This window comes from Muntiacus reevesi, chromosome 9, assembly GCF_963930625.1.
Source record: "Muntiacus reevesi chromosome 9, mMunRee1.1, whole genome shotgun sequence".
Taxonomy (NCBI): Eukaryota; Metazoa; Chordata; class Mammalia; order Artiodactyla; family Cervidae; genus Muntiacus; species Muntiacus reevesi.
This window is the reverse complement of record NC_089257.1, coordinates 56,941,009-56,962,828: the sequence shown is the minus strand read 5'-3', so window position 1 is coordinate 56,962,828 and position 21,820 is coordinate 56,941,009. Positions and strand designations below refer to the sequence as shown.

General features: G+C 50.2%; 1 protein-coding gene across 4 annotated transcripts in view; it reads left to right on the top strand.

Annotated features, from left to right (window-relative positions):
- The window catches only part of ABCC8 (ATP binding cassette subfamily C member 8), a 77,927-nt gene that overhangs the window by 47,567 nt on the left and 8,540 nt on the right, over positions 1–21,820 (top strand). For 2 of the 4 annotated variants that reach the window (XM_065944175.1, XM_065944173.1), the window contains exons 17-29: positions 7,061–7,093; positions 8,850–8,885; positions 9,600–9,698; positions 10,760–10,844; positions 11,802–11,882; positions 13,650–13,787; positions 15,270–15,395; positions 16,335–16,434; positions 16,659–16,900; positions 16,999–17,165; positions 18,249–18,318; positions 19,127–19,284; positions 21,029–21,121. In XM_065944175.1, coding sequence (XP_065800247.1) covers positions 7,061–7,093; positions 8,850–8,885; positions 9,600–9,698; positions 10,760–10,844; positions 11,802–11,882; positions 13,650–13,787; positions 15,270–15,395; positions 16,335–16,434; positions 16,659–16,900; positions 16,999–17,165; positions 18,249–18,318; positions 19,127–19,284; positions 21,029–21,121 — 1,428 coding nt within the window. Of the gene's footprint in view, positions 1–7,057; positions 7,094–8,849; positions 8,886–9,599; positions 9,699–10,759; positions 10,845–11,801; positions 11,883–13,649; positions 13,788–15,269; positions 15,396–16,334; positions 16,435–16,658; positions 16,901–16,998; positions 17,166–18,248; positions 18,319–19,126; positions 19,285–21,028; positions 21,122–21,820 lie in introns of all 4 variants that reach the window. The other 2 variants (XM_065944174.1, XM_065944172.1) reach the window with 1 other exon arrangement.

The following is a 21,820-nucleotide window of genomic DNA, read 5'->3' as shown; positions in this document are numbered from 1 at the left end:
GGATGGGATTACACTGCTCAGAGACTGGGGTCACTCCTAGATTCCCGTTTCTGCATCCGGCTCAGGCCTCTCTGAGCCTGTCCCCTGTGTCCCACTTCCTTCATCTCCTCCCCAGCCCCCTCACCCTCGGGTGCCCTTTTACACTAGCATCAAACCTCTCTGCCCTCTGCAGAGGCCTCAGCCTCAGCTCCCACCTCCTCTCCAAGCTCTCAGGGTCTGACTGCTCCTCCTTTCTCTTCGGAAGCCTCTGTCCCAGCCCCAGGGGGTCTCTCCAGAGAGTTGGAGCAACTCTTTTGGGCAAGATTACTGTGTAAGGCACTTTATTTACTTCATTGTCTTGGTCAGTCTTCACCAAACGCTATGAGACAGGCGTTCTCATTATCCCCATTTAACAGATGAGAAAATCTGCCCCAGCCGCAGGGGATTCAGGGTCCTCTCCAGGGAGTTGGAGTGGCTCTTGTGTACAAGATTATTGTGTAAGGCACTTTATTTACTTCACTGTCTTGGTCAGTCTTCACCAAACTCTATGAGGCAGGCATTCTCATTATCCCCTTTTAACAGATGAGAAAACTGAGGTGAAGCAAGTTGCCCTGGGTCACCCAGCTCTTAAATGGCAGAAGTGGAATGTAGACTTAAGTAGTCCTCAAGTGCATGGGCTTTCCACTGTGTGCTGAGAGAGAAGGGGCTGGAGAGCAACATGAAGAAACAGCCCGCCTGACGTTCTGAGGGCCAGCAGTTGCTATGGCTGTGATACCCTGACCCCCGACCCTAGCAGAACCACCTCATCGCTGCTCACAGCTCTGTCTGCATGGACACTCACTCTCCTCAACAGGCAGCTTGGGCCCCACATCCTGGTTCTGTTTGAGGCTCAGGGAGGATCTCATGTCTCCAGAAACTATTTTGTCCTCTTCCATGGCTCAGTTTCCCTCCCAAGCATAGCAAGCATGTCAGGGTAGCCTGCAGCCCACCCTGAGAAGCTGTGAGAATTCATTCATGACTCAGCTTGTGCTCTGATTTCTCTGCATTGATGTATTAACTCGCCCCATGTTTATCAAACACCTGCTGTATGCCAGACCCCAGTCACAGCGTCACAGCAATAGGAATGCAAAGATCATGAAGATGTGGCCTTGCTTCCAAAAGAGGGGAACAGATATCCAGTACCATGGTGCCACCTCCTGCCACCATCAAGCACAGAGGATCAGTGAACAATGTATTCAAGGAGAGAAGACTCATGTGGACATGGTGTCTTGAGTTTTGAAGGACCCCTGTGGTTTTGTCAGATGCAAGAGGCAGGGGTGGGAGGGGAAGATGTTCCAGGCAGGGGTATCAGGGTGGGCAAAGGCATGCTGATGTGAGAGGATGTGGTTCTGGTGCCAGGAGCAGCGGGTGTGGGGGGAACTGAAAATGTGGGCTGAGCTGAGGTCAGACACCCTGTGTACCAGGCCCAGGAAATAAGATTTAGCCTGAAGGCTGTAGAAGAAAAGTACTGATGATACAGGATGAGGGATGGGGGAGAGAGAGGCCACAGGAAGGGAGACAAGCCCTGAGCTCATTACAGTAACTGAAGGAAGGAGTAGGCTGGCCAGACATGGCTCATTGGCTTCATCTGCTCTCAGAATCCTGGCTTATACACAGCTCTGCCTGGCCCACCTACCCTGTGCAGTGAGTTAAGTGTAGGGGCTGTATGTTGAGGGCCCTTCTCCGTTACTTGCAGGAGCTCCATGCCTCAGACCTTGGGCCCGGGTCTGCAGGGAGATGATGCACTTGCAAAATGAACCAAGAGCAAAATAGTGTTTGACCTAGCAGCCCCTCCCAAGGGCCTGCCTGTTTGCAGCCAGAGGCGAGGGTGATGCCAGGTTGCTCCCATATTTTTTTTTTAATCCATACCAGGGCTGAGACCTGGTAACCAGGCAGCCAGAAAGAGTCCCCGGAGGCACAAGGCAGGGATTTGGGGGAGTAGGAGGCACACAACAGAGAATGCTCTGGGAGACGGGTTTGTGTGTGCACCATTCATTTATTCCTTCCTTGAAAAAGATTAGCAGTACTGCTAAGCGTGCAGGATCAAAAGTTCAGGAGGCAGGCTGCCCGAGTTCAAATCTGGACTCCATCCTTTGGGAAATTCTGTGACCCTTCTGCACCAGTTTCCCCTTATTACCCAGGGAGTTAATGTGAGGCTTAACCTGGCACATACCAAGTGACCTATAAATATTAGTGTAAATATTATTCTTTGACAATGTACTTCTATGCCAGGAAAAAAAATTCTCCTATTGCTCTTTAATTATACCCCAGCCTGTCTCCCAGGAGGAACTGCAGTGAGCTCCCTGGGGACAAAGATCATATCTTATTTGTCTCTCTGTATCTACACTGCCTTTGCTAAATGAATTCATTTGCTAAATGAATGAACTGGGAACAGTTTATGACCTTTAGGAAACTGCCATTAAATATGTCTTTATGTCTCTCTCCTTCCCACACACCTTGGCCCAGGCTGTTTCCCTCACCCATAATTCTACCAACCAACTTTTCCACCAGCATTTAGAGTGTACAAATCCTCTTTGTGCATGCCTCATATCGCATGCTTGTGTGTCTGTCTCCCCCAGGACACTGAGCTCCTTGGAGATGGGGCTGGAGGGTTATTCCAAAGCGGTGCCCACACAGGATGTGTATTTTGTGGGCCACTTTGTGTAAGCTACAAATGAGAAGACCTGGCCCCACCCTCAGGGGGCTCACCAGTCTTAGGTGGACAGAAGCCTGTGGGGGCCCCGGAGTCCAGGGGTAATGCCCTGAATTCCAGGCTGAAGAATTACTGTGGCCGCCCTGAGCAGATCCCACACATCAGCTGCTGGGCTCCAGGTCTCTGGGAAAACTGCGCAGCTTTCAAAATTCTCTCTAATGATACTTGCCTGCCCCGACCCAGCTCTCTGCTCTGATGCACCATTAGCCTGGAATTTGCAAACTCTCTCCTTGATCATTAAGAGAAAAACATTCTGATAAGTGGTCAAAATTAGCAGATAGACTCCAGTGAGGTTCTTTCCCTGGAAATAAAGAAGAGGGCCGTTAGTATCCACAGTAGATTGATTTTAGATGTCCCCCGGGAGCCAGCAGGAAGCAGGGTTCCGAGAAAAACTTAGGGGTGGGAGGAAGATCCCAGCTCCCCGCCAGGAACTGCGAACTGGCCTCACTGGCGCTCCCTGCGGCTCCTGCCACCTGCTAGGGTGTGGGGCCCAGGCCCTGCTTGCTCTCAGACACCCTCTGAACATTGCTGCCTTGTGGTGGTTGGCTGTGAAGGCTACTTCCTGAGACGCCTGATTCCCCAGGGGTGAAAAACAACTCCTCTTAGATTTCCCTGGTGGTCCAATGGTTAAGCCTTTGTCTTCCAATACAGCGGGTGTGGGTTCAATCCCTGGTCAGGGAACTTAAGATCCCACATGCTGCAGGGTGTGACCAAAATGCAAAAAAAAAAAACTTAGGCTCCTCTTGTGATCCATCTGTTCATACAGTCCCTGCAGCTTTTGGGGAGTTGGGTCAGGAGCTCAAGGTCACCCCAAGTTTCCTGGAGAAGGCAGGTGTGGAAAGACGGTGGGCAGACAGAAGGGGCGCTGTGTGAACGTGACAAGCCTGCCTTGAGAACGGGATGATCTCTGGTTGTAGTTCTCACTCTGCCACTGGATAACTGTGACATTGAGCAGGTTATTTCACCGGTCTGAGCCTTAGTTTCCTCATCTGAACAATAGCAGAGATTTGGCATTAGGACCCAATAACCTCAGTTGGACAGGACACTGAGGATGAAAGGATTTCAGAGCAGCATTAAGTTTCTCTGAGGCAGGATGTGTGGACCACGGAGACCTGTAAGTCCTAACTTACCCTTTCAATCTCAATCTCCACAACTTTCCTCTTCATTTATTGTTGGGGGTCTGAAATGAGTGTTGGGGCCTTTGGATTCCTCCTCTGCCTGCACCTTTGAAACTAGGGATGCTGAAAGGATGGTCTCCCCACGCCCCTACTCCATCACTCATTCTCAAACCCCATCCTCATCTTTCCCCCCAACCAACTATGAGCTGTGTTGTTAATACATTCTCTCAGTGTCACGGTGAGGTTCCTACCATGACTTCAATTTTATAGATAAGGAAACAACGCTACCTAAGTAAAGGAACATGCCTAAGATTTCACAACCAGTGAGTAGAGAAGCCCCTCAGATACATACTTTACAGCCTGTGTTCCTTCCACTTCTCTCACTGCCTGCACTCATGCTAGCTCCTCCTCCAGCCTGGAATTCCCTCCCTCCATGCCCAGTCTCAATCCTCCTCTCTTTGAGGTTCCGTCCACCTGTTAACTTCTATGAGCCCTTCCTCACTGTCTCAGATTTCTTCCTCCTCCAAACTATTTGTAAAAATTACATTTGGACTTGCCTGGTGATCCAGTGGTTAACATTTTGCCTTCCAATGCAGGGGGTCCTTGGCCCTTTGATCCTTGGTCAGAATGCTAAGATCTAGCATGCCTCACAGCCAAAAAACCAAAACATAAAACAGAAGCAATATTGTAACAAATTCAAAAAAAGACTTTAAAATGGTCCATGTCAAAAAAAATCTTTTTAAAAAGGTATATTTTTCTCTGATTCTAAAAGAATGTACATTGAATGAGAAAAGAAGCAAGTGTAAAGAGGGCAAAAACCACCTAAAATGAGCTCATACACTATCCCACCACCCAGAAGTTTCCAGTCTTTTTCTGCACATTTGCATATGTGTCTGTATACTTTTCTCCCAAAGTTCTATAGTACTTTCTTGCTCCTACTTTTCTTTTGGCCTCTATAGCTTTCTGACTTCTGTACGTGCCAGATTCACTCTGCCAGTCCATGAGCCGTTTGAGGGCAGGTTCTGTGCCATGATTCAGGTTGGCGTGCACACAGGGACCCAGCTCACAGCTGGCTGCAGAGAAGGAGGCGGGTCAGAGAACTGGAGAGATTGTCTTCTTAGCTCAGTGTTTGGTCCCAAAAGTGCAGGCAGAGGAGGAACACTCCTTTAAGAGCCCAACAATCAATGGAAGGGAGTCCATGCCATGTGTACCCTTCTTTACTTTTCAGATTAAGACATACAGATACAATGAGGAGGCTCATTCTAGGAAGGCTGGAACTATGCTGAAAAGAGGAGACAATGAACCTGGATTCACACCCCAGCTTCCCCTCTTCCTAGCTCTGACCTTTGGGTACATCAGGCAAACTCTAAGCCTTGGTTTTTCTGTAAGATGGAAAACCTCTTTATAGAGTTGTGAGGATGAAACCCTGGATACAAACAACTGCACACAATGCCTCAGGTTGAGTGCCAACCCCCCTCCCTTCCTTCCTCCCAAATAATTAAAGATGTCTGTTATCAACCTCCATTTATAACAGATCTCCCATATGCTAAGCCCTCTGGGGGCTAAAAAAGATGCTCTTCCTGCCTTAAAATTCCACTGGGGATAAAGGACTTACAAAGGAACTTATTAGAGGGGAAAGTAGTCCATTGTAAGGGCTAATTGAGCAGCCCAGATAATGATGCAAACTGAGTTAGAGCTGAAGGAGCTCCCTGTGTCCCAGGGTCCTTGGGGAGGCCACAGATGTGCTTCCCTCCAGATAAATAACAGCCTTTGCAACTCTGGATGCAGTCAAGGCAGAAGATTGCAGAGATAAGCTTGTCTGGGTTGTGGACGCAGAGTTGGAATTTGGAAGCTTGAGTTTTTTATCTGTTTCACGTTACCAGCTTGTCCATAAATTACAGCAATCTGATGATTAAGCAATACGAGTTAGGTTGAGTTGAGAGAATGAAATGAAACTAATAAAGATAGAAGAATAAGATCATAGGCAGTTGATGATTATATATCCATCAAGGTCTCCATTAAGTTCTGCCCCTCAGCAGAGAACAGAAGAAAATTTCATCTGTCTTCTTCCTATCTCTGTTTCTATCCATCCTGATTTTCCTTGCAAGAAATTTATCAGAGCTATGGCCTGGGTAGTCATAGTGAGGCAATATAACATAGTCATTAAGAGCATGGAGCTTTGGAATCAGACAAATCTATTTCCTCTGCTATTTGCTGGATGTGTGACTTTGGACAAATTACTTAGACTCTCAAAAGTCTCACGTTCCTTGTCTATAAAGAGATCTCTTTCATATGGTTTTTAAAATAAATAATAGCATTGCGGTGCTAAACTCCAGTAGATAGTGAAGACCAGGGAAGCCTGGTGTCCTGCAGTCCATGGGGTCACAAAGAGTCGGACATGACTGAGCAACTGAACTGAACTGATTGCAGTGCTTATCACTGTGCTTGTCAAGGTTATAATAAATGTTAGCTGGTTTTATTAAAGTAAGATCTGCATGAAAACAGAATAGATTGATTTTCCCCAAATGTGCATGTCAGAAGTACACACTTCATTGGCAGAAGGTTGCTTCTGGAAGGTTGAGAGGTGGCCTGGGGCAAGAGAAAGAGCACTAGCAAAGCTGGCACCAAAATTCAGGTCACTTCACGCAGCGTTTTTCAAAAAGAAACTTCTTTACTATAATTCACAGTATGAAATGCATTTTATATCACAGTCTGTTACATTTATGCATTGATATGCAAGAAAAAATTTTGCAGAAAGAATACACATCTTGACCACGCGTGGTGCAACTGGTTTCGGGGTGGGGGAGTTTGTTTGTTTTAGTGCAGTTGCTGTTTACTTACTTCAGACCTTATATTGGGTCCCATTCCACAGTTTGAAAACACTGTATGAAATGATTAGGACCTTGGGAAAGTCACTTTCCCTCTCTGAGCCTTAGTTTTCCCAACTAAAAGCCCATCCTGACACCAAGCCAGCCTCGCCGCTGCTGGGAGTGGTGCCAGGAGCACTGATGAAGCCCTTGCTGCTTGGAGGAAGCCCATCCAGGGGCTGTGGGAGGGACAGAAATTGAGAAGCCACTTGGGGACACTGGGGATGGGTGGGAGGGGTGGTGATTGTGGAAGTTGCTTCTCCCCAAAGACACAATGTGATCTAAATAAAGGCAATGGGCGGGGGAGAAGTAACTGGTGTTTTTTCCCATTTGCGCCCCAGCAGCCTTCCTGACAGCGAGACTGGAGAAGACCCCAGGTACAGCCTTGGGACTGGGTGTGGAGTGGGTCCCCAGTAAAGGGAAGGGTCTTGGGGGAATTCCCTGGTGGTTCAGTGGTTAAGACTCCACACTTCCGCTGCAAGCCACACAGGTTCAACCCCTGATCAGGGAACGAAGATCCCAAATGCCACGCCATGTGACCAATTTTAAAAAAGGAAGAAGAAGGAATACAGGGGAGGAAAATAGTTTTTAAAAAAAGATGGGGGGGGGCTAGGCAGGGTGTGTGGGGCAGGGAGGGGTGCTGAGTATAGATTCGGGGCTGTATAGTCCACATACACTTAAAGACATGAAGCCCTATAATACGTGAGGCATGCATTCTCAAAGAGGGAAAAATCTGGTACTGGAGAGGAAAAACTTAGATATTCCAATGTTTTGTGGCTCTCCAAAGGGCCACAGTATATAAGCAGACGTACAGTGGACCTGTGGTTTTAAAATTGCATAATGGATAGAGTCAGAAATTGGATTAGTCGGAAGGGAGGAAGGCAATGACTGCTAATGGGTATGGGGCTTCTTTTAGGGGTGATGAAGATGTGGATTTAGACAGCAGTGGTGGTTGCACAAACTTATGAATATAATTTTTTAAAAAAAAACCCACTGAATTGGAAGATAAATGTGGCAGGGAAAGGACAATTAGGAAAAAATATGTCTAAAATGGCCCTAGGGGTGATCAAGAAAAAAAAGTTGAGTAAAACAAAGCTATAAGGAGATAAGGTGGGTATTCCCCAGGCCAGACAAAAAATTAGTCTTGTTGCTTTATGTTCTATGTGCTTTATGTTCTGGTTGTCTAAAACATCCAAGTGAAATAGATTAATGTGGCTGTAAGACCTTCAAAACCCTCCCTAAGTACACTTCTTTCAAGAGAATAAAGACACCCTGGAGGTAGTGGGAAGTCAGGACTGGGAAGGTTGACTTGACCTTGTAACTCAGCGTAAGGGTCTGGCCTTCACTCTCCAACTCCACAGAGGTTTCACGTCCCTGTATTTTCTCCGCTGTTTCTCCCACCTTGTCACCAAGTGCCAGGGCCTGATGACAGCCCAGCCTCTCTAGCCATAGTGACCATAACTCCTGAGCCCAAAAGCAAACCTCACGGTATGTGACAAGTGTGAACATGTGGACGAGAGCAACAGGACAGAATATTTGACACCGGAGCAGTTGGGGTCTGTCCAGGCCACATGGCCACCACAGCTGACCCTGTCCCTCTGGGTGGATCTCCCAGGCTCCACGGTTGTCTTCTGGGAATCACACCTGGAGTCCTTCTCAGCCCTCCAGGTGCCACCCTGAGTTGCATCAGCTGTGGTTTCCCACCCCCGGACTTGCAGGCACCCATGGTGGCCTGTCCCCCCCAGGCTGGCTGCCCAGGGGCAGAGCGCACTCCCTGCCCCAACTGTCTGTGCAGCCGTGTCAGCTCATGAGCTCGGCCAGTGCATCCGAGCCCTGACTCTGAGGCTGGGTCTGCAGGAGCCCACGAGCTGGGCCTCAGACTCCTTTGACGTAGGAAGGCCCCCACCACCACCATGAGCCTACATCCTTCCACTCTCCCTTGCAATTTCACACACCCTGATTGTATCCAGGCAGTGGAGGCTCCCCAGGAGGACCTGTGGCATTTGTGGCTGCAGACTCGCCTCAGGGGTTATCCAGGCAGTCCCGCTGGGTCTGAAGGGGCTGAGAATGTCTATGGAGTGCTCAGTCCACGCAGGTGAACCCTGAATATGTGTCTTTCCCTCCCTGCTGCAGCCCCGAGCGGGAGACGGTGGCCGACACGGACGTCAGGTACTGTGCCCCCGAGCACTGCCCCCCGGGGCAGACCTCCTCAGAGAGGGTCTCTGGCCTGAGGAGCCACAGAGCTCAGGAAGACAGCCCCCCAGGTCCAGCCCAGCCTCAGAGGAGGCCAGGGAGAGCACTGTGCTTCATGGCGTGGCTGGGAGACTACTGCTGCTTCCATGCATCAAGCCCTTCACACCAGATCGTTTTAATCCCTGTGGTCATCTTTTCCTTTTCTTTCTTTTTTTCTTTCTTTGTCTTCAGAAACCATACCACGCTGAACATGATTTCCTTAAGACTGCTCTTTTTAAAATTTCCATTTGGAGAGTTAGCTGCTAACATCAAAGTTGAGTGGTTTGAGGGCTACACAAGGAAGGAGGAGATCAGGGTTCAAGTGTTCACTTGTTTGGCTTCTCCCAGGCTCGGGGTAGACCTGGGAAGGGGAACAGACAGCAGAGGTGGGACAGGGAGGGGTGGAGAGCAGGCAGGGGTCGAGGTCCCATATGCCCCAGTCAGCTAAGACCCAGCACCCAAGCCTGCCTCAGGCCTTGAGGGATGGAGAGGCCACCAGGAGCCACATACAGAGCAGATTTCAGCCAACTGCACTTCATCTTCGCGCTGCCCCCACTCCCTAGTCCCAGTTTTATCCGTCAGCTTGGTAACCACCTCTGACAGTGACCCCCCTGAGAATGCCTCCCCTACCCCTGCCCTGCTTTTTTCCAGGAAGAGAGGCCCAGTGGCCTATGCTTCTCAGAAGCCGTGGCTGCTAAATGCCACCGTGGAGGAGAACATCACCTTTGAGAGTCCCTTCAACAAGCAACGGTAAACGCCTCCCAGAGGAAGGCAGGCTGGGGGAGGGGAGAAATTGGTCTTATTTCAGTCTCCCTCCCCTGCCCCTAAGCCCAGCCAGCTGCCTGCTCCTCCATCCATCTCCCTCACCCCGCCATCCTGCTCTCCAGCCCACTGATCTGGATTCCAGCCTGTTCCATATGGTCCATCTGGAAATGATCCAGATGTGCTGGACATCGGGGCAGTCCAGCTCCCGTGGTGGAGAGGGTAGGAGGGGAGGGAGGTGTGGGCGCACTGGTGCCTCCTCTTAAGGTTGGTGAAAAGGCTCCCCCAGAGCTCTGCCCTCTTCATTCTCATGATTCCCTACCCCCAGCTCTACAGCTCACACACAAATCCCTCCAGGGCTAATGACCGCTGACATCCATGGAGCTCTTTCCAGAGGCTCTTGGTATTCGTGATTTCTTCTAAGGCTCACACCAATCCCAGTAGGCAGGTACTATTATTATCCCCATTTTATAGATGAGGAAACCAAGACTCAGGAAGGTTAGGTAACTTGCCCAAGACCACCCAGCCAGGAAGTGACAGAAATGGGTTTCAAATCCATCTTCCTGACACCCAAGTACCTGTCACCAAGACGCTCTGATGCTTCCACGCACACTGGCTGGCACCCACCCAGGCTGAGAGCTGGCCAGGGAAGTGTGAGGGGAGCAGGCTGGGCAAATATTTGAGGAGCCATCATCATTTACTGCCTCAACAAACCAGCAGTGATTTTTCCCTGGCAGTGCCCCAAGCGTGGGCTCTGGCTCTAGTTTTTCCCACTGCACAGGGGCCACAGGCCCTCTCTTGTCACTTACATGGCTATTTGCTCCCATCCAATTTCATCCTTCAAATATTTAACTTGCTCCAAGATGGTGTCAGGTGCTGCCCTCAGCTCTTTTCAAGCTCACGTGGTGTTTACTCACACGCATCAGGAGGCCCATTAAAGCCATCGCTCATCCTGGCACAGCTGCCCGGAGGGTAATGACCCTCTGCAGAAGCTCAGGCCCACCTCTGGCCAGGCTGCTCAGCTGTGTCCCCACCCCGCCTCACTGCAGGTACAAGATGGTCATTGAAGCCTGCTCCCTACAGCCAGACATCGACATCTTGCCCCATGGAGACCAGACCCAGATTGGGGAACGGGTTAGTAGCAACCTCCAGGGGAGTTACTCAAAGCTGGGGTCCTCGGCCTCCCCTGCTCCCCACCCATCACCATCACCACGCCCTGAAATCGTTCTCAGGGAGAGCAGGGAATGTGAAATGAAAGAGGGGGAAGGTTGGAGAGTGCCTGCCATGGAATCAAAATGATATCCTTGAGCCCTGGACTGGTGGTTGTCCTGGACAAGTTTCCAGTCTTGCTGGGTGCAGAGGTCAGCTTAGCACTTTCCCAGACTGGGTAGGGATTGACGTCTCCAATGACACCCCGAGCAGGTACTGAGAGCCCGCCCAGCAGTGCGCCAGGCTCAGGGTTGTTCTTCCTGTTGCATCCTCAGGTGGGGTCCCTCCTCCATAAGCTTAGATGAATAGGATTCTCCCATGGCTCTCCTCCTGGCGTGTGATTTAAATCCCCCATTCCTAGGGCTTCCCTGATAGCTCAGTTGGTAAGGAGTCTACCTGCAATGCAGGAAACCCTGGTTGCATTCCTGGGTCAGGAAGATCCCCTGGAGAAGGGATAGGCTACCCACTCCAGTATTCTTGGGCTTCCCTTGTGGCTCAGCTGGTAAAGAATCCACCTGCAATGCAGGAGACCTGGGTTTGATCTATGGGTTGGGAAGATCGCTACCCACTCCAGTATTCTGGCCTGGAGAATTCCATGGGGTAGCAAAGAGTCGGACGTGACTGAGAGACTTTCACTTTCCTCTGTTCTGGTTTTCATGGGTCACATGGTCCCTAGCACCTACATGATGAATTGTCAAAGGCTTGGGGATCATTCTCCCCACTTCTGAATGAATTCACTGAACGTGTACAAGTTCCTCCTCTGTACCAGATGAGGAAGGGCAAAGAGGCAAATGAAGCCAAAGAGCTCACATCAAGTAGGGGCCTGGACAGTCTCTGCTGAAGGGCTGTGCGGGCCTGACCTTTCCTCCCCTTTGGCGGCAGGGCATCAACCTGTCTGGCGGTCAGCGCCAGCGAATCAGCGTGGCCCGAGCCCTCTACCAGCACACCAACGTCGTCTTCTTGGTGAGTGCACCAGCCAGCAACTTCCTTGAGGTCCTTGTGTCTGGCTGCCCCCTTGGTTCAGACAGACAGACACACACACAGACACACACACCATCACCAAACAACATCCCTCTCCAGGAGCAAACTTCTCCTGCCAGAGATATTACCTACTGATCTTTTTTTAAAAATTAATTTATATTAATTGAAGGCTAGTTACTTTACAATACTGTAGTGGTTTTTGCCATACATTGACATGAATCAGCCATGGGTGTACATGTGTTCCCCTTCCTGAACCCCCCTCCCACCTCTCTCCCTACCTACTGATTGATGGAAAAACTGAGACAAGATTAGTCCAGCTGATCAATGTGGACTTCACACAGCTCTGCAGTAGCCACGAGGGGAGGCGAGCAGTAGTTATATACCCCTTCTTTGTAGAACATCCCTAACCTATTAATACTTATTTAGCCCAAATATAAGAATCACAAATACATGGAAAGTGTGTTGCCACTTCCTGTTTCATGCCCAGAGCAGACGTTGCTAATTGATCTTTTTTCTTTCCCATGAAAACTTAACTTGGCCTCAGAATCCTTCTTAACACAGCACTCCAGGTAACCTCTAACAATCAAACATGAGATAAAGCTTGGCTGTACCTGCCCTCCTTCATGCCAAGTTCTGTGTGGCGTGCCTCAATTGATACTGAAGAATTCCAAGACATAGCCCCTGGCTTCAGAGGTTTAGAATCTAACTAGGAAAACAGAGCTCGCCCATACTCAAGAGCCACAGCCCACTTGAAAGCCAGACTGTGTGACAGACTCCCTTGTCCAGGGAGACAATTGTGAGGACAAGAGTAATCAGGGAGGGCTTCATAGAAGAGAGTATTAAAGAGTGAGTCAGTTAAACAGAAGGAAAGAGGGAGCCATTTGGACAGACCGTTGGAAGAAGGACTCTCAGGTCTCTGATCCTAGCTTTATCCTCCACCCTGCCACCTCCCCACTAAACTCACTGCATAATGGAAAGGTTCACAGTGTTTGTTACCATCTGACACAGGCATAGCATTTTACAAAGTGCTAGCTTATTCATGATCCCTGGTGAGCTTTAAACAACCTTGTTAGAGAGAAATAAAGTGGATACTTTAATTCAGCTAACTTTTAAGCTCCTACTCTATACTAGGCACAGGCACAGGGGATACCAGTTCTCACGGGCCCCATGGTCTGGGGTAGACAAATAGCAATCCGATCTGACTTCCTGCAGGGTATCCCTGGAACAGAGGGAGGGAAGACTAAGCTCAGGTATCAGAAAAGAGCACGGGAAGAGCTGGTGCTTAGGGGAAGTGCTGAAGGATGAGTAATAGTTCACCGGACAGACGAAAGGCAGATCAGCACTCCAGGCAGAGGGAAGAGCTTGGGCAAAGGCCTGGAATGGCAGATTCCCTGGAAATCAGAGCGCAGGGAGCCTTTACAAGACAGACAGGAAGTGAGGCTGGAACGGAAGACTGAGCAGGTGGGAAAGGGTCTGTATTAGGGTGCTAAGGAATTCGGACGTAATAGACTATGGGAGTCACTGGAGGTTCAGGAGTCAGGAAGTGCTTGTGATTAGATCTGTTTGAGAGTGACGACTGATAGCCCATTTTAAGATGAGGCAACTGAGGTCCAGAGAGGTTAGGTACACTATCCAAGGCCACACAGCCCAAGTGGTGTCAGTCCCTAAACCAGAGCATGTACATCCCCTGTTTTTACATCCACCGTTACCCACCCCCTTGCTTGCTCCTGTTTTCTCCCATCTACCCAGGATGACCCCTTCTCAGCTCTCGATGTCCATCTGAGTGACCATCTGATGCAGGCCGGGATCCTTGAGCTGCTCCGAGATGATAAGAGGACAGTGGTCCTAGTGACCCACAAGCTACAGTATCTACCACATGCAGACTGGGTGAGGGGCCAGCAGCGGTCAAACTGCGGAGGGCTATGGTGGGAGAGGCAGTTGGGTGTCTTCAAACGACTCAATCAGATGCTGAGGGTCACAGAGCAGAAGAGAGCAGCACTGGATGGCTTCACTCAGGCTGGGCCCATCAGGGAGACCTGGCATAGTCCAAGTGTTTGGTGTCACCTAGAGTTGCAGACATCTGCCTCCTGACCGGGGGCCCCGTGAATACACACAAGGTCAGCACCAAGAAGTCTCGGAAAGAAGCAGACACTCAGTTCCTACTTCCTTTTCCTACCCAGGAATGATAACTCATTCCCCTGTCCTTGGGGAGTGCCCATGTGGACAGGAGAGGCATCTTCCTGCCCACTAGTGCATCAGATTCAAGTTAGAATTAAATGGGAAATATGGAAACAAACAATGGCAGTAGTAATAGAAACATGAGTGTCATCAGTAGAATGAAATATCATATCAGTTAAATTTCCATATTCCTCAACATGAAGACAGTAGCTATTTTTCAAATAATTGGAAAGCATTTAATTTTCAAGATGAAAATTATGTGACTTTTGAAACTGGGGCCTTGCCTGACTCCTACATAAATTTGTCTGGGAAAATGAGGCCCTTTCTAAGCTTCAGGTCTATGTTAAATGCCCCTGATAATTCCCCTCAAATAAGTCTTCCTTCTACATGTAGTAAGATCTTCCCTCTACTATGAATAAAAAGGAAAAAAAAATCCAAATTTCTCAAAAAAGCTATTAAAGCAGGAAAAAAGCAGGAGCGGGGGCAGGAGAGGCAGAATCCAGATTTTTAAAATAGCTTTTAAAGGAGGTATAAGTTTGTGTCTGAGTTTCTGTGGTGACCCTAATGAGACAATTCAGGAGAATCCTTGGTCCAAAGAAGGCAAACACCGAGGTGCCTGGTTCCTTAAGTGAACAGGATTTCAGGGCATCGATCCTTGAACCCCAGCATGGGGTGAATGGGAGTGAGAAGAGCAGGGTGGGTTTCTGGATTAATGATGAGTCTACGTGAGTATAAAACATTGAATGTTTCAAATAAAATATGTTATTGATCTCAAAGAGGCCTCACACATTTAGACCAATAGGTGCTTTGCCAAACACTGGTGGAACCTGTCAGGCCTGCTATGAGGAGGAGCTAAGGGTAATGAGCTGTTAGCCCATTAAGTGCATGCAAACAGCTGTCAGTGCTGGAGTCCTTGCGGATAACCAGACAACTTGACCAGGATGCACTAATTTGCTCCGCAAACCCTCCTATCAACCACGGGGCAACCACTGAGAACAACCCCCGAGATGTGCCAGATTCTAAATCCTGGAGTGTCCTGCTGAGGGCAATGGGTGAGCTGGAGCCATTTGTGGTGGGGAAGGGATGCGTGCACTGTGCACATCCGTCTCAGACCCCTCGGTCAGGCAGGGGTATGACCTCCACTCCCCTGCCTCAGCCAGCCCCCAGCCAAATTTGTTTCTGCCTTTTTAGATCATTGCGATGAAGGACGGCACCATCCAGAGAGAGGGCACACTCAAGGACTTCCAGAGGTCTGAGTGCCAGCTCTTTGAGCACTGGAAGACCCTGATGAATCGGCAGGACCAAGAACTGGAGAAGGTGGGTGTAGCCTGGGGGCCAGGCAGCCTGGCCCCTGAGGATAAGGTTCTGCTAGAACCTGAACTCATAAAGGCCTTCCTGCCCTCATTGGCCCTAGGAAGCCCCCCACAAACACACACAAAAGATAAATGTGGGAGCTGGGCATGAAATTGCTTCTACTAGACAGCCAGCACCTGTGCCAGCTACCCAAGGCAGAGTCAGGCCAATGCCTTCCCCACGTCCTGAGATAGTCAGATACCATTTAGTTACAGAGCTTCAGATAACCAACTCAGACTGGCTAAACAAAGAGAAAAAGGGGGTGGGGAGTTAAGGATTTACTGGCTCAGGAAACTAGAATGTCCAGTGATGCTATAGCTTCAGGTGGAGCTGGATCCAGGTGATCAAGCAATATCATCAGGAATCTCATTCTCTCCATCCCTTGGCTCTGCTTCTCTCACACTGGCTTCATTCCCATGGAGGCAGTGAGGGCCATCGGCATCTCAGGCTTCCATTCTTCCAGGTCAGCAGCTCTGCCAGAAAGATAGCGCCTGTTTTATGATAGTTCAGCAAAAGTCCCAGGGCTGACTCCTGTTGGTCCAGTTTGGTCGTGGGCCCATCCTGAACAAATCATTGTGGTCAGGGATGTGAAATGTGAAGACTGACCAACCCTGGGTCACATGCCCACTCTGGGAGCCAGAGAGAATGATTAGCCCACCTGAATCACAGAAACTAAGAATAAGGGAGAGGTGGTCTCCCACAGGGATACTGGGATGCTAGTCGCTGATGCAGGGGAAGGAGTAAATTCTGGCAGGCAAATATGTGTCCATCTGGACCATCCTTTAGGCAGGGGCAATTTGGTAACTGCCAGTGGTCGTCACCAGGTGCGGTTCCCTCCTACCCCCCTCCCTTTTCCCCTCTGCACACCCTGAGGACATCAGCCAGGCCCCATCTATCTTTCAGGAAACCGTCATGGAGAGAAAAGCTACAGAGCCACCCCAGGGCCTGCCCCGAGCCATGTCCTCCAGAGATGGGCTCCTGCAGGATGAGGAAGAGGAGGAAGGTACAGACAGTGGGACTGGAGTGGAATCATGGCCTGAGGTCTGTTCCACCATGAGGAGACTGAGGGCTGGGGTTCTGGGAGTGGGGAGATGGTGTGCCTCTGATGCATGCCCTCCCTGCCCCGTGCACCTCAGTCTCCCCATCTGTAAGTGGGGCTGATACAACCCCTGGTTCTCTTCAGAGGGGTGTGCAAGGTGAATCCATCAGGGGTTCTTACACCTGCAGAGGACGCGGCCGAGAGTGAGGAGGAGGACAACCTATCATCGGTGCTGCACCAGCGTGCCAAGATCCCGTGGCGGGCCTGTGCCAAGTACCTGTCCTCGGCCGGCATCCTGCTCCTCTCGCTGCTCGTCTTCTCCCAGCTGCTCAAGCACATGGTCTTGGTGGCCATCGACTACTGGCTGGCCAAGTGGACTGACAGTGCCCTGACCCTGAGCCCCATGGCCAGGAACTGCTCCCTCAGCCAGGTGGGTCCGGCAGCCCTAGGGCTGGGGCCAGGGGAGGGGGAGGACTGAGCTCCGGCCGCCCCCCACAGGATGCCAGCCTCATTCTCTGCCAGGCCCAGGAGTGTTCCCTCAACCAGACCGGCTACGCCATGGTGTTCACGGTGCTCTGCAGCCTGGGCATCGTGCTGTGCCTCGTCACATCCGTCACAGTGGAATGGACGGGGCTGAAGGTGGCCAAGAGGTTGCACCGCAGCCTGCTGAACCAGATCATCCTGGCTCCCATGAGGTAGCCCTCTCCCCTGGCTGTGCCTGGCTGTGGGCGAGTCATTGTTCTCTGGGCCTCAGCCCTCCCATCTGTAAAATGGGGATATATCCATACATTCAATCTCTATTGCAGGTCACTAGATGTGACTCAAGGACATGAGGTGGGAAAAGCCCCCTCCTTGGTGCAGAAAACAGGGAAACTGTCATCTGCTCAGCTACACAGGGTGTTAGAAATGTCACACAGTTAGCTCATGTAATTGCCACAACAGCCCTTCAAATGACCTGCAGACTCTGCATGAATGTTTCCCCTTTCTGGGCAAGTGCCAACCCCAGTTCAGCTCTCCCCTTCCCTACCTCTCCTTCCTTGCTCAGCCATTCTGCAGGTTCTGACCCCAGGGACACACAGGGTTGTTGTTCTAATCCTCTGTAATGGGATCAATCAAAACCCCAAAGGCTGCTTGGTGTGAAAGACGTTTAAAGCTGTCACAGCCCGATTGGCTGCCAACCCAGCTTACAAACCCAGCAGGCAAACAAGCTATCTGACCCTTCCTCATCACCCGACCACACTCTCCTCTCTTCAGCCTCATAATCACTCTGTGGCCCACAGACATGGCTTCCAAGTTTGCTTATCCTCTATTTGTCCCAGATCTGTGGTTCTGAAATTCTCTGAGATTGGGCTGATTCTGGGTCACAGCCAGAGCGCTGACAGCTGGAGTGGCCTCACAGGGTCAGCCAGCTGACAGGCTGTCCCCAGGGCCCCATCCCCACCCCCAGGAGCGTCGTCTCTCTGGAGAGAACCCTATGTCCCCAGGAGGACAGCTGCTGAGTGAGGCAGGCCCAGTGAGAAGCAGAGAATGGTGGCAGTGGTCACACATGGGCTGGAGGGTCAGAGAGGCTGGGAAGGGGCCAGCACCCCTTTGGGCAGCCGCGGGAATTCTCCTGGACACAGGCCAGATGTGTACAGACCTACCAAGGCAACTGCCCTGGGAAGGAAGACCTGGGGATGACTCCAGAGATGTGGAAACAAAAAAATAGCTACCCTCCTTCAGTAAACAGGAAGGAAATCAATACATGGATGAGTAACTGCCCTCTGATCGCCTATTAGGTTTTTTGAGACCACGCCCCTTGGAAGCATCCTGAACAGATTTTCATCTGATTGTAACACCATCGACCAGGTATGTAAGATCACGGTGACGTATGTCCCCAGTCCAAAGAGAAGCCAGGTCCCCAGGAGCTTCTCCTGTCTGACACTGGCTTCCCCAGATCAGCTGATCAGAGCTTTCAGCTAGGAATCTAGTGGGCTCCATCTGATTATAATGCTGCCTTAGGACCTGGGGCCTCCCCTGGGAGACTCTCTTAATGAGGCCAGAGGAAACCACATCCCTTTGGCTTCTGGCCAAGCCCGCTCTGGCTCACAAGAAGGTTCCAGCATACCCTGCACCAAGGTGACTGAGTTTGTGGAAAACAAGCATTTTGAGTCTGCCTATGTTCTTGTTCGTCATCATACTAAATGGTGAAAAAGCAAAGTCCTAATGCTTGGTCTCAGGGGGCCTACAGTGTAGCTGCAGGGGCAAGACATGGACCAGTAGTAAAGAAAGAGCAAAGCCTGGCGGCAGGTAACATGCTGAAGATGACCCAGTACCAAAACTCACCTCCCAGAACTTCCCTGCTGGTCCAGTGGAAGAATGCACCTTCCAGTGCAGCGGATGAGGGTTCCATTCCTGGAGGGGGAACTAAGATCCCACATGTCATGGGGCAACTAAGCCCGCGTGCTGCAACAGCTAAGCCCAGAGGGCCTCAGCTAGAGAGCCTGCAAGCCATAAACTACAGAGCCCAAGAGCTCTGGAACCCACAGGCTGCTCCCACATACCACAACCAAGATCCCACGTGCCACAACTAAGACTCAATGCAGCCATACATAAAATTTTTTTTTAAGCTTTGGAAAAAAAACTCACCTCCCTTTCTCACCCTCCCTTCCCGCAGCACATCCCGTCCACGCTGGAGTGTCTGAGCCGCTCCACCCTGCTCTGTGTCTCAGCCCTGGCCGTCATCTCCTACGTCACACCGGTGTTCCTCGTGGCCCTCCTGCCCCTGGCTGTCGTGTGCTACTTCATCCAGAAGTACTTCCGGGTGGCATCCAGGTGACGGCAGCACTTATCAGTGGGGGTGAGGGATAGGAACTACTTTGCAACAGGCACTTCAGGTCTGTTATCAGAATTATCGCAGAACTGGTAGAGTCATCTCCCCTCCCCCAAAATGAAAATAGAAATATTCATATTCCACTATCCTAATATAAGCATCTGGCAGCACACACACACTGCAGTTACTGTCTGAACCATTTCATGGGGTGATAAGCTCCGGAATGGGGTTGCTAGGTCAGTGCGTATACATGCGACTATGCCCTTCATTCATTTTGCCAAAATGCTGCCCAGAAGGATTGTATGATTCTAGTGTCCAGGCTGATTGCTGATGCATAAAATCAGAGGGCACCTGATGTGATGGGTCTGATGGCAACCAGACCTCCCAACTCACGTGGGTCCAGAGCAAGGCTAGAAAAATCCTTGACTTGAGGGAGCCTCCCCCAGCCTTTCTCATTGATCACACTCACCTTCATGGGCCACGGAACCGTGCATGGCTCTTTCCTACTCAAAATTTTCTAAGAACATTTTCTAAGAAGTTCTTTCTGGGAGTGATTCTATTAAGCTCACAGATCCAAAGATTTGTAGGACCAGTTTTTAAGAGCCTCTAGGCCGGTGTTTCTCAAACTGCCAACCACAACCTATCAGTGGGTCATGATATCAGTATCATAGATCACAACCAGTTTTTCAATGAAATAGAATATATATATAGAAAATATCAGACTGATTTACCTATAGTAACAATAAGCTTTGCTTGATGAAACCTTTGTTTTGGCTGTGTATGGGTATGTGTGTGGGGGGGTGGTGTGCATGTGTGTGTACCAATTTGTAATATAAAATGTGTTTGTTACTGGGGTTGTGGTCAGAAAGGTTAAGGATGTCTCCCAAGTACACAGATTTTATTAGAAATGAGTCAAAATACTGATTGGGTATAATAAGAATAATTAAATTTAGATACATTTTGGCTACAATTACCTTGCCCTCAAGGATCAAGATCTGTATAAATGGCTTTTGCCTGGTTGATCCAGAATCCCTTGCTACCCACGAAGAACAAAGTGCATTGATATTCACAAAATCGCAGAGGCTTTTTAAACACTATACAAGCTGTTCTACAAAGTTCATTTCTTCTGCCAGAGAAACCACCCTATTCCCCTGGCATCCACTCTGGCCGTGGGTGTGGTTTGTCCAGGAAAGCTGCTTCCTGCATTCCATCCTGGCCTCCCGGGCACTAATACACGTCAAGGTGCAGCTGTGGGGAGCAGGAGCAAATTCTGTTGCCAAGGAAACCACTGGCCTTTCCCTCTCAAGGAGCTCTTTAGATCCTGGCATGTGACGTGACATCACCTGTGGTGGTTATTGGGGAGTTTGGTCCTCTTGTTCCTTTGACTGGCTGTTGAGGTTGTTCACCTCTGAAAGGGAACCAACACTGCCTGCAGAGCCTCACCAGAGTGAGGCGCTGCAGCAAAGCCAGTGGACAGATGCAGACGTGAGGTGGATGACGTGTGTGATAACGGTCACCTTTCAGCATGCTCTGCTTAAGCATCTGCATAAACAAGCCCATCCAGTCCTCACGACTGCTTGATGGGGTGGTACCCTCCATTTCCATCTTCACAGGGGAGAAACTGAGGCCCAGAGGGGTGAAGCCATTTGGCCCCACAATAGTAGCGGTGGAGCTAGGATTCAGACCCAGGCTGAGCCCCGACCTACCCTCTTAACCATTCGGCTCTGCTCCCCACTTCCCTCACAGGGACCTGCAGCAGCTGGACGACACCACCCAGCTCCCGCTGCTCTCACATTTCGCTGAAACTGTGGAAGGGCTCACCACCATCCGGGCTTTCAGGTACCAGATTCACCCTGGAGGGTAGGGGGGTGGGGATGGAACCAGGGTCACAGGTCACGGGATTTGATTCTCAGGGCTCCACTTAGGAAAGCCCAGAACACATGTCTCCCAGCCCCTCATCAGGCCCTGAGGCCGGTCCACCCGAGGGGTCAGGTCCACTGGGCTCCAGCTGCATGGTCCAGAGGGGAGACTCTCAGACCTGGAGCCAAGCCCAGGGCCTCTGTGAACTAAGGTAAAATGTGAAAAGAGACAAGGCCGAGACAATTCCTCACAAATCTATGCTGGAAAGGCCGTCATATGTGTGGGCCAACCCTGAGGCCATCTTTCGAGACACTGCTGTGAGCCAAACACTAGCACTGCTGAATACTTTACATGCCAGTACTCATTCATTCTGCCCTGCAATCTGACATGGAAAACTTGATGATTCCCATTTCTCAGGTAAGGAAATTGAGGTTCTCTGTAAGTTTCCACAAAGTTCAGATTTGAAGCTGACTTGTTCATTCAACAAACATTTACTGAGTGTTCACCCAGCCCCTCGCCAGGCAGTGAAAAGATAGAAATAATTCAGATGAGCCCATACCCTGGAGGCATTTACAGCCTATGCTTTGAGCAGGCCAGGACAAACCCATGTGCCAAGTACTCCGAAAGAAAGGCTGTGGTAGCATTGAAGGGAGGCAGTCATGGAAGCCTTCACTGAAG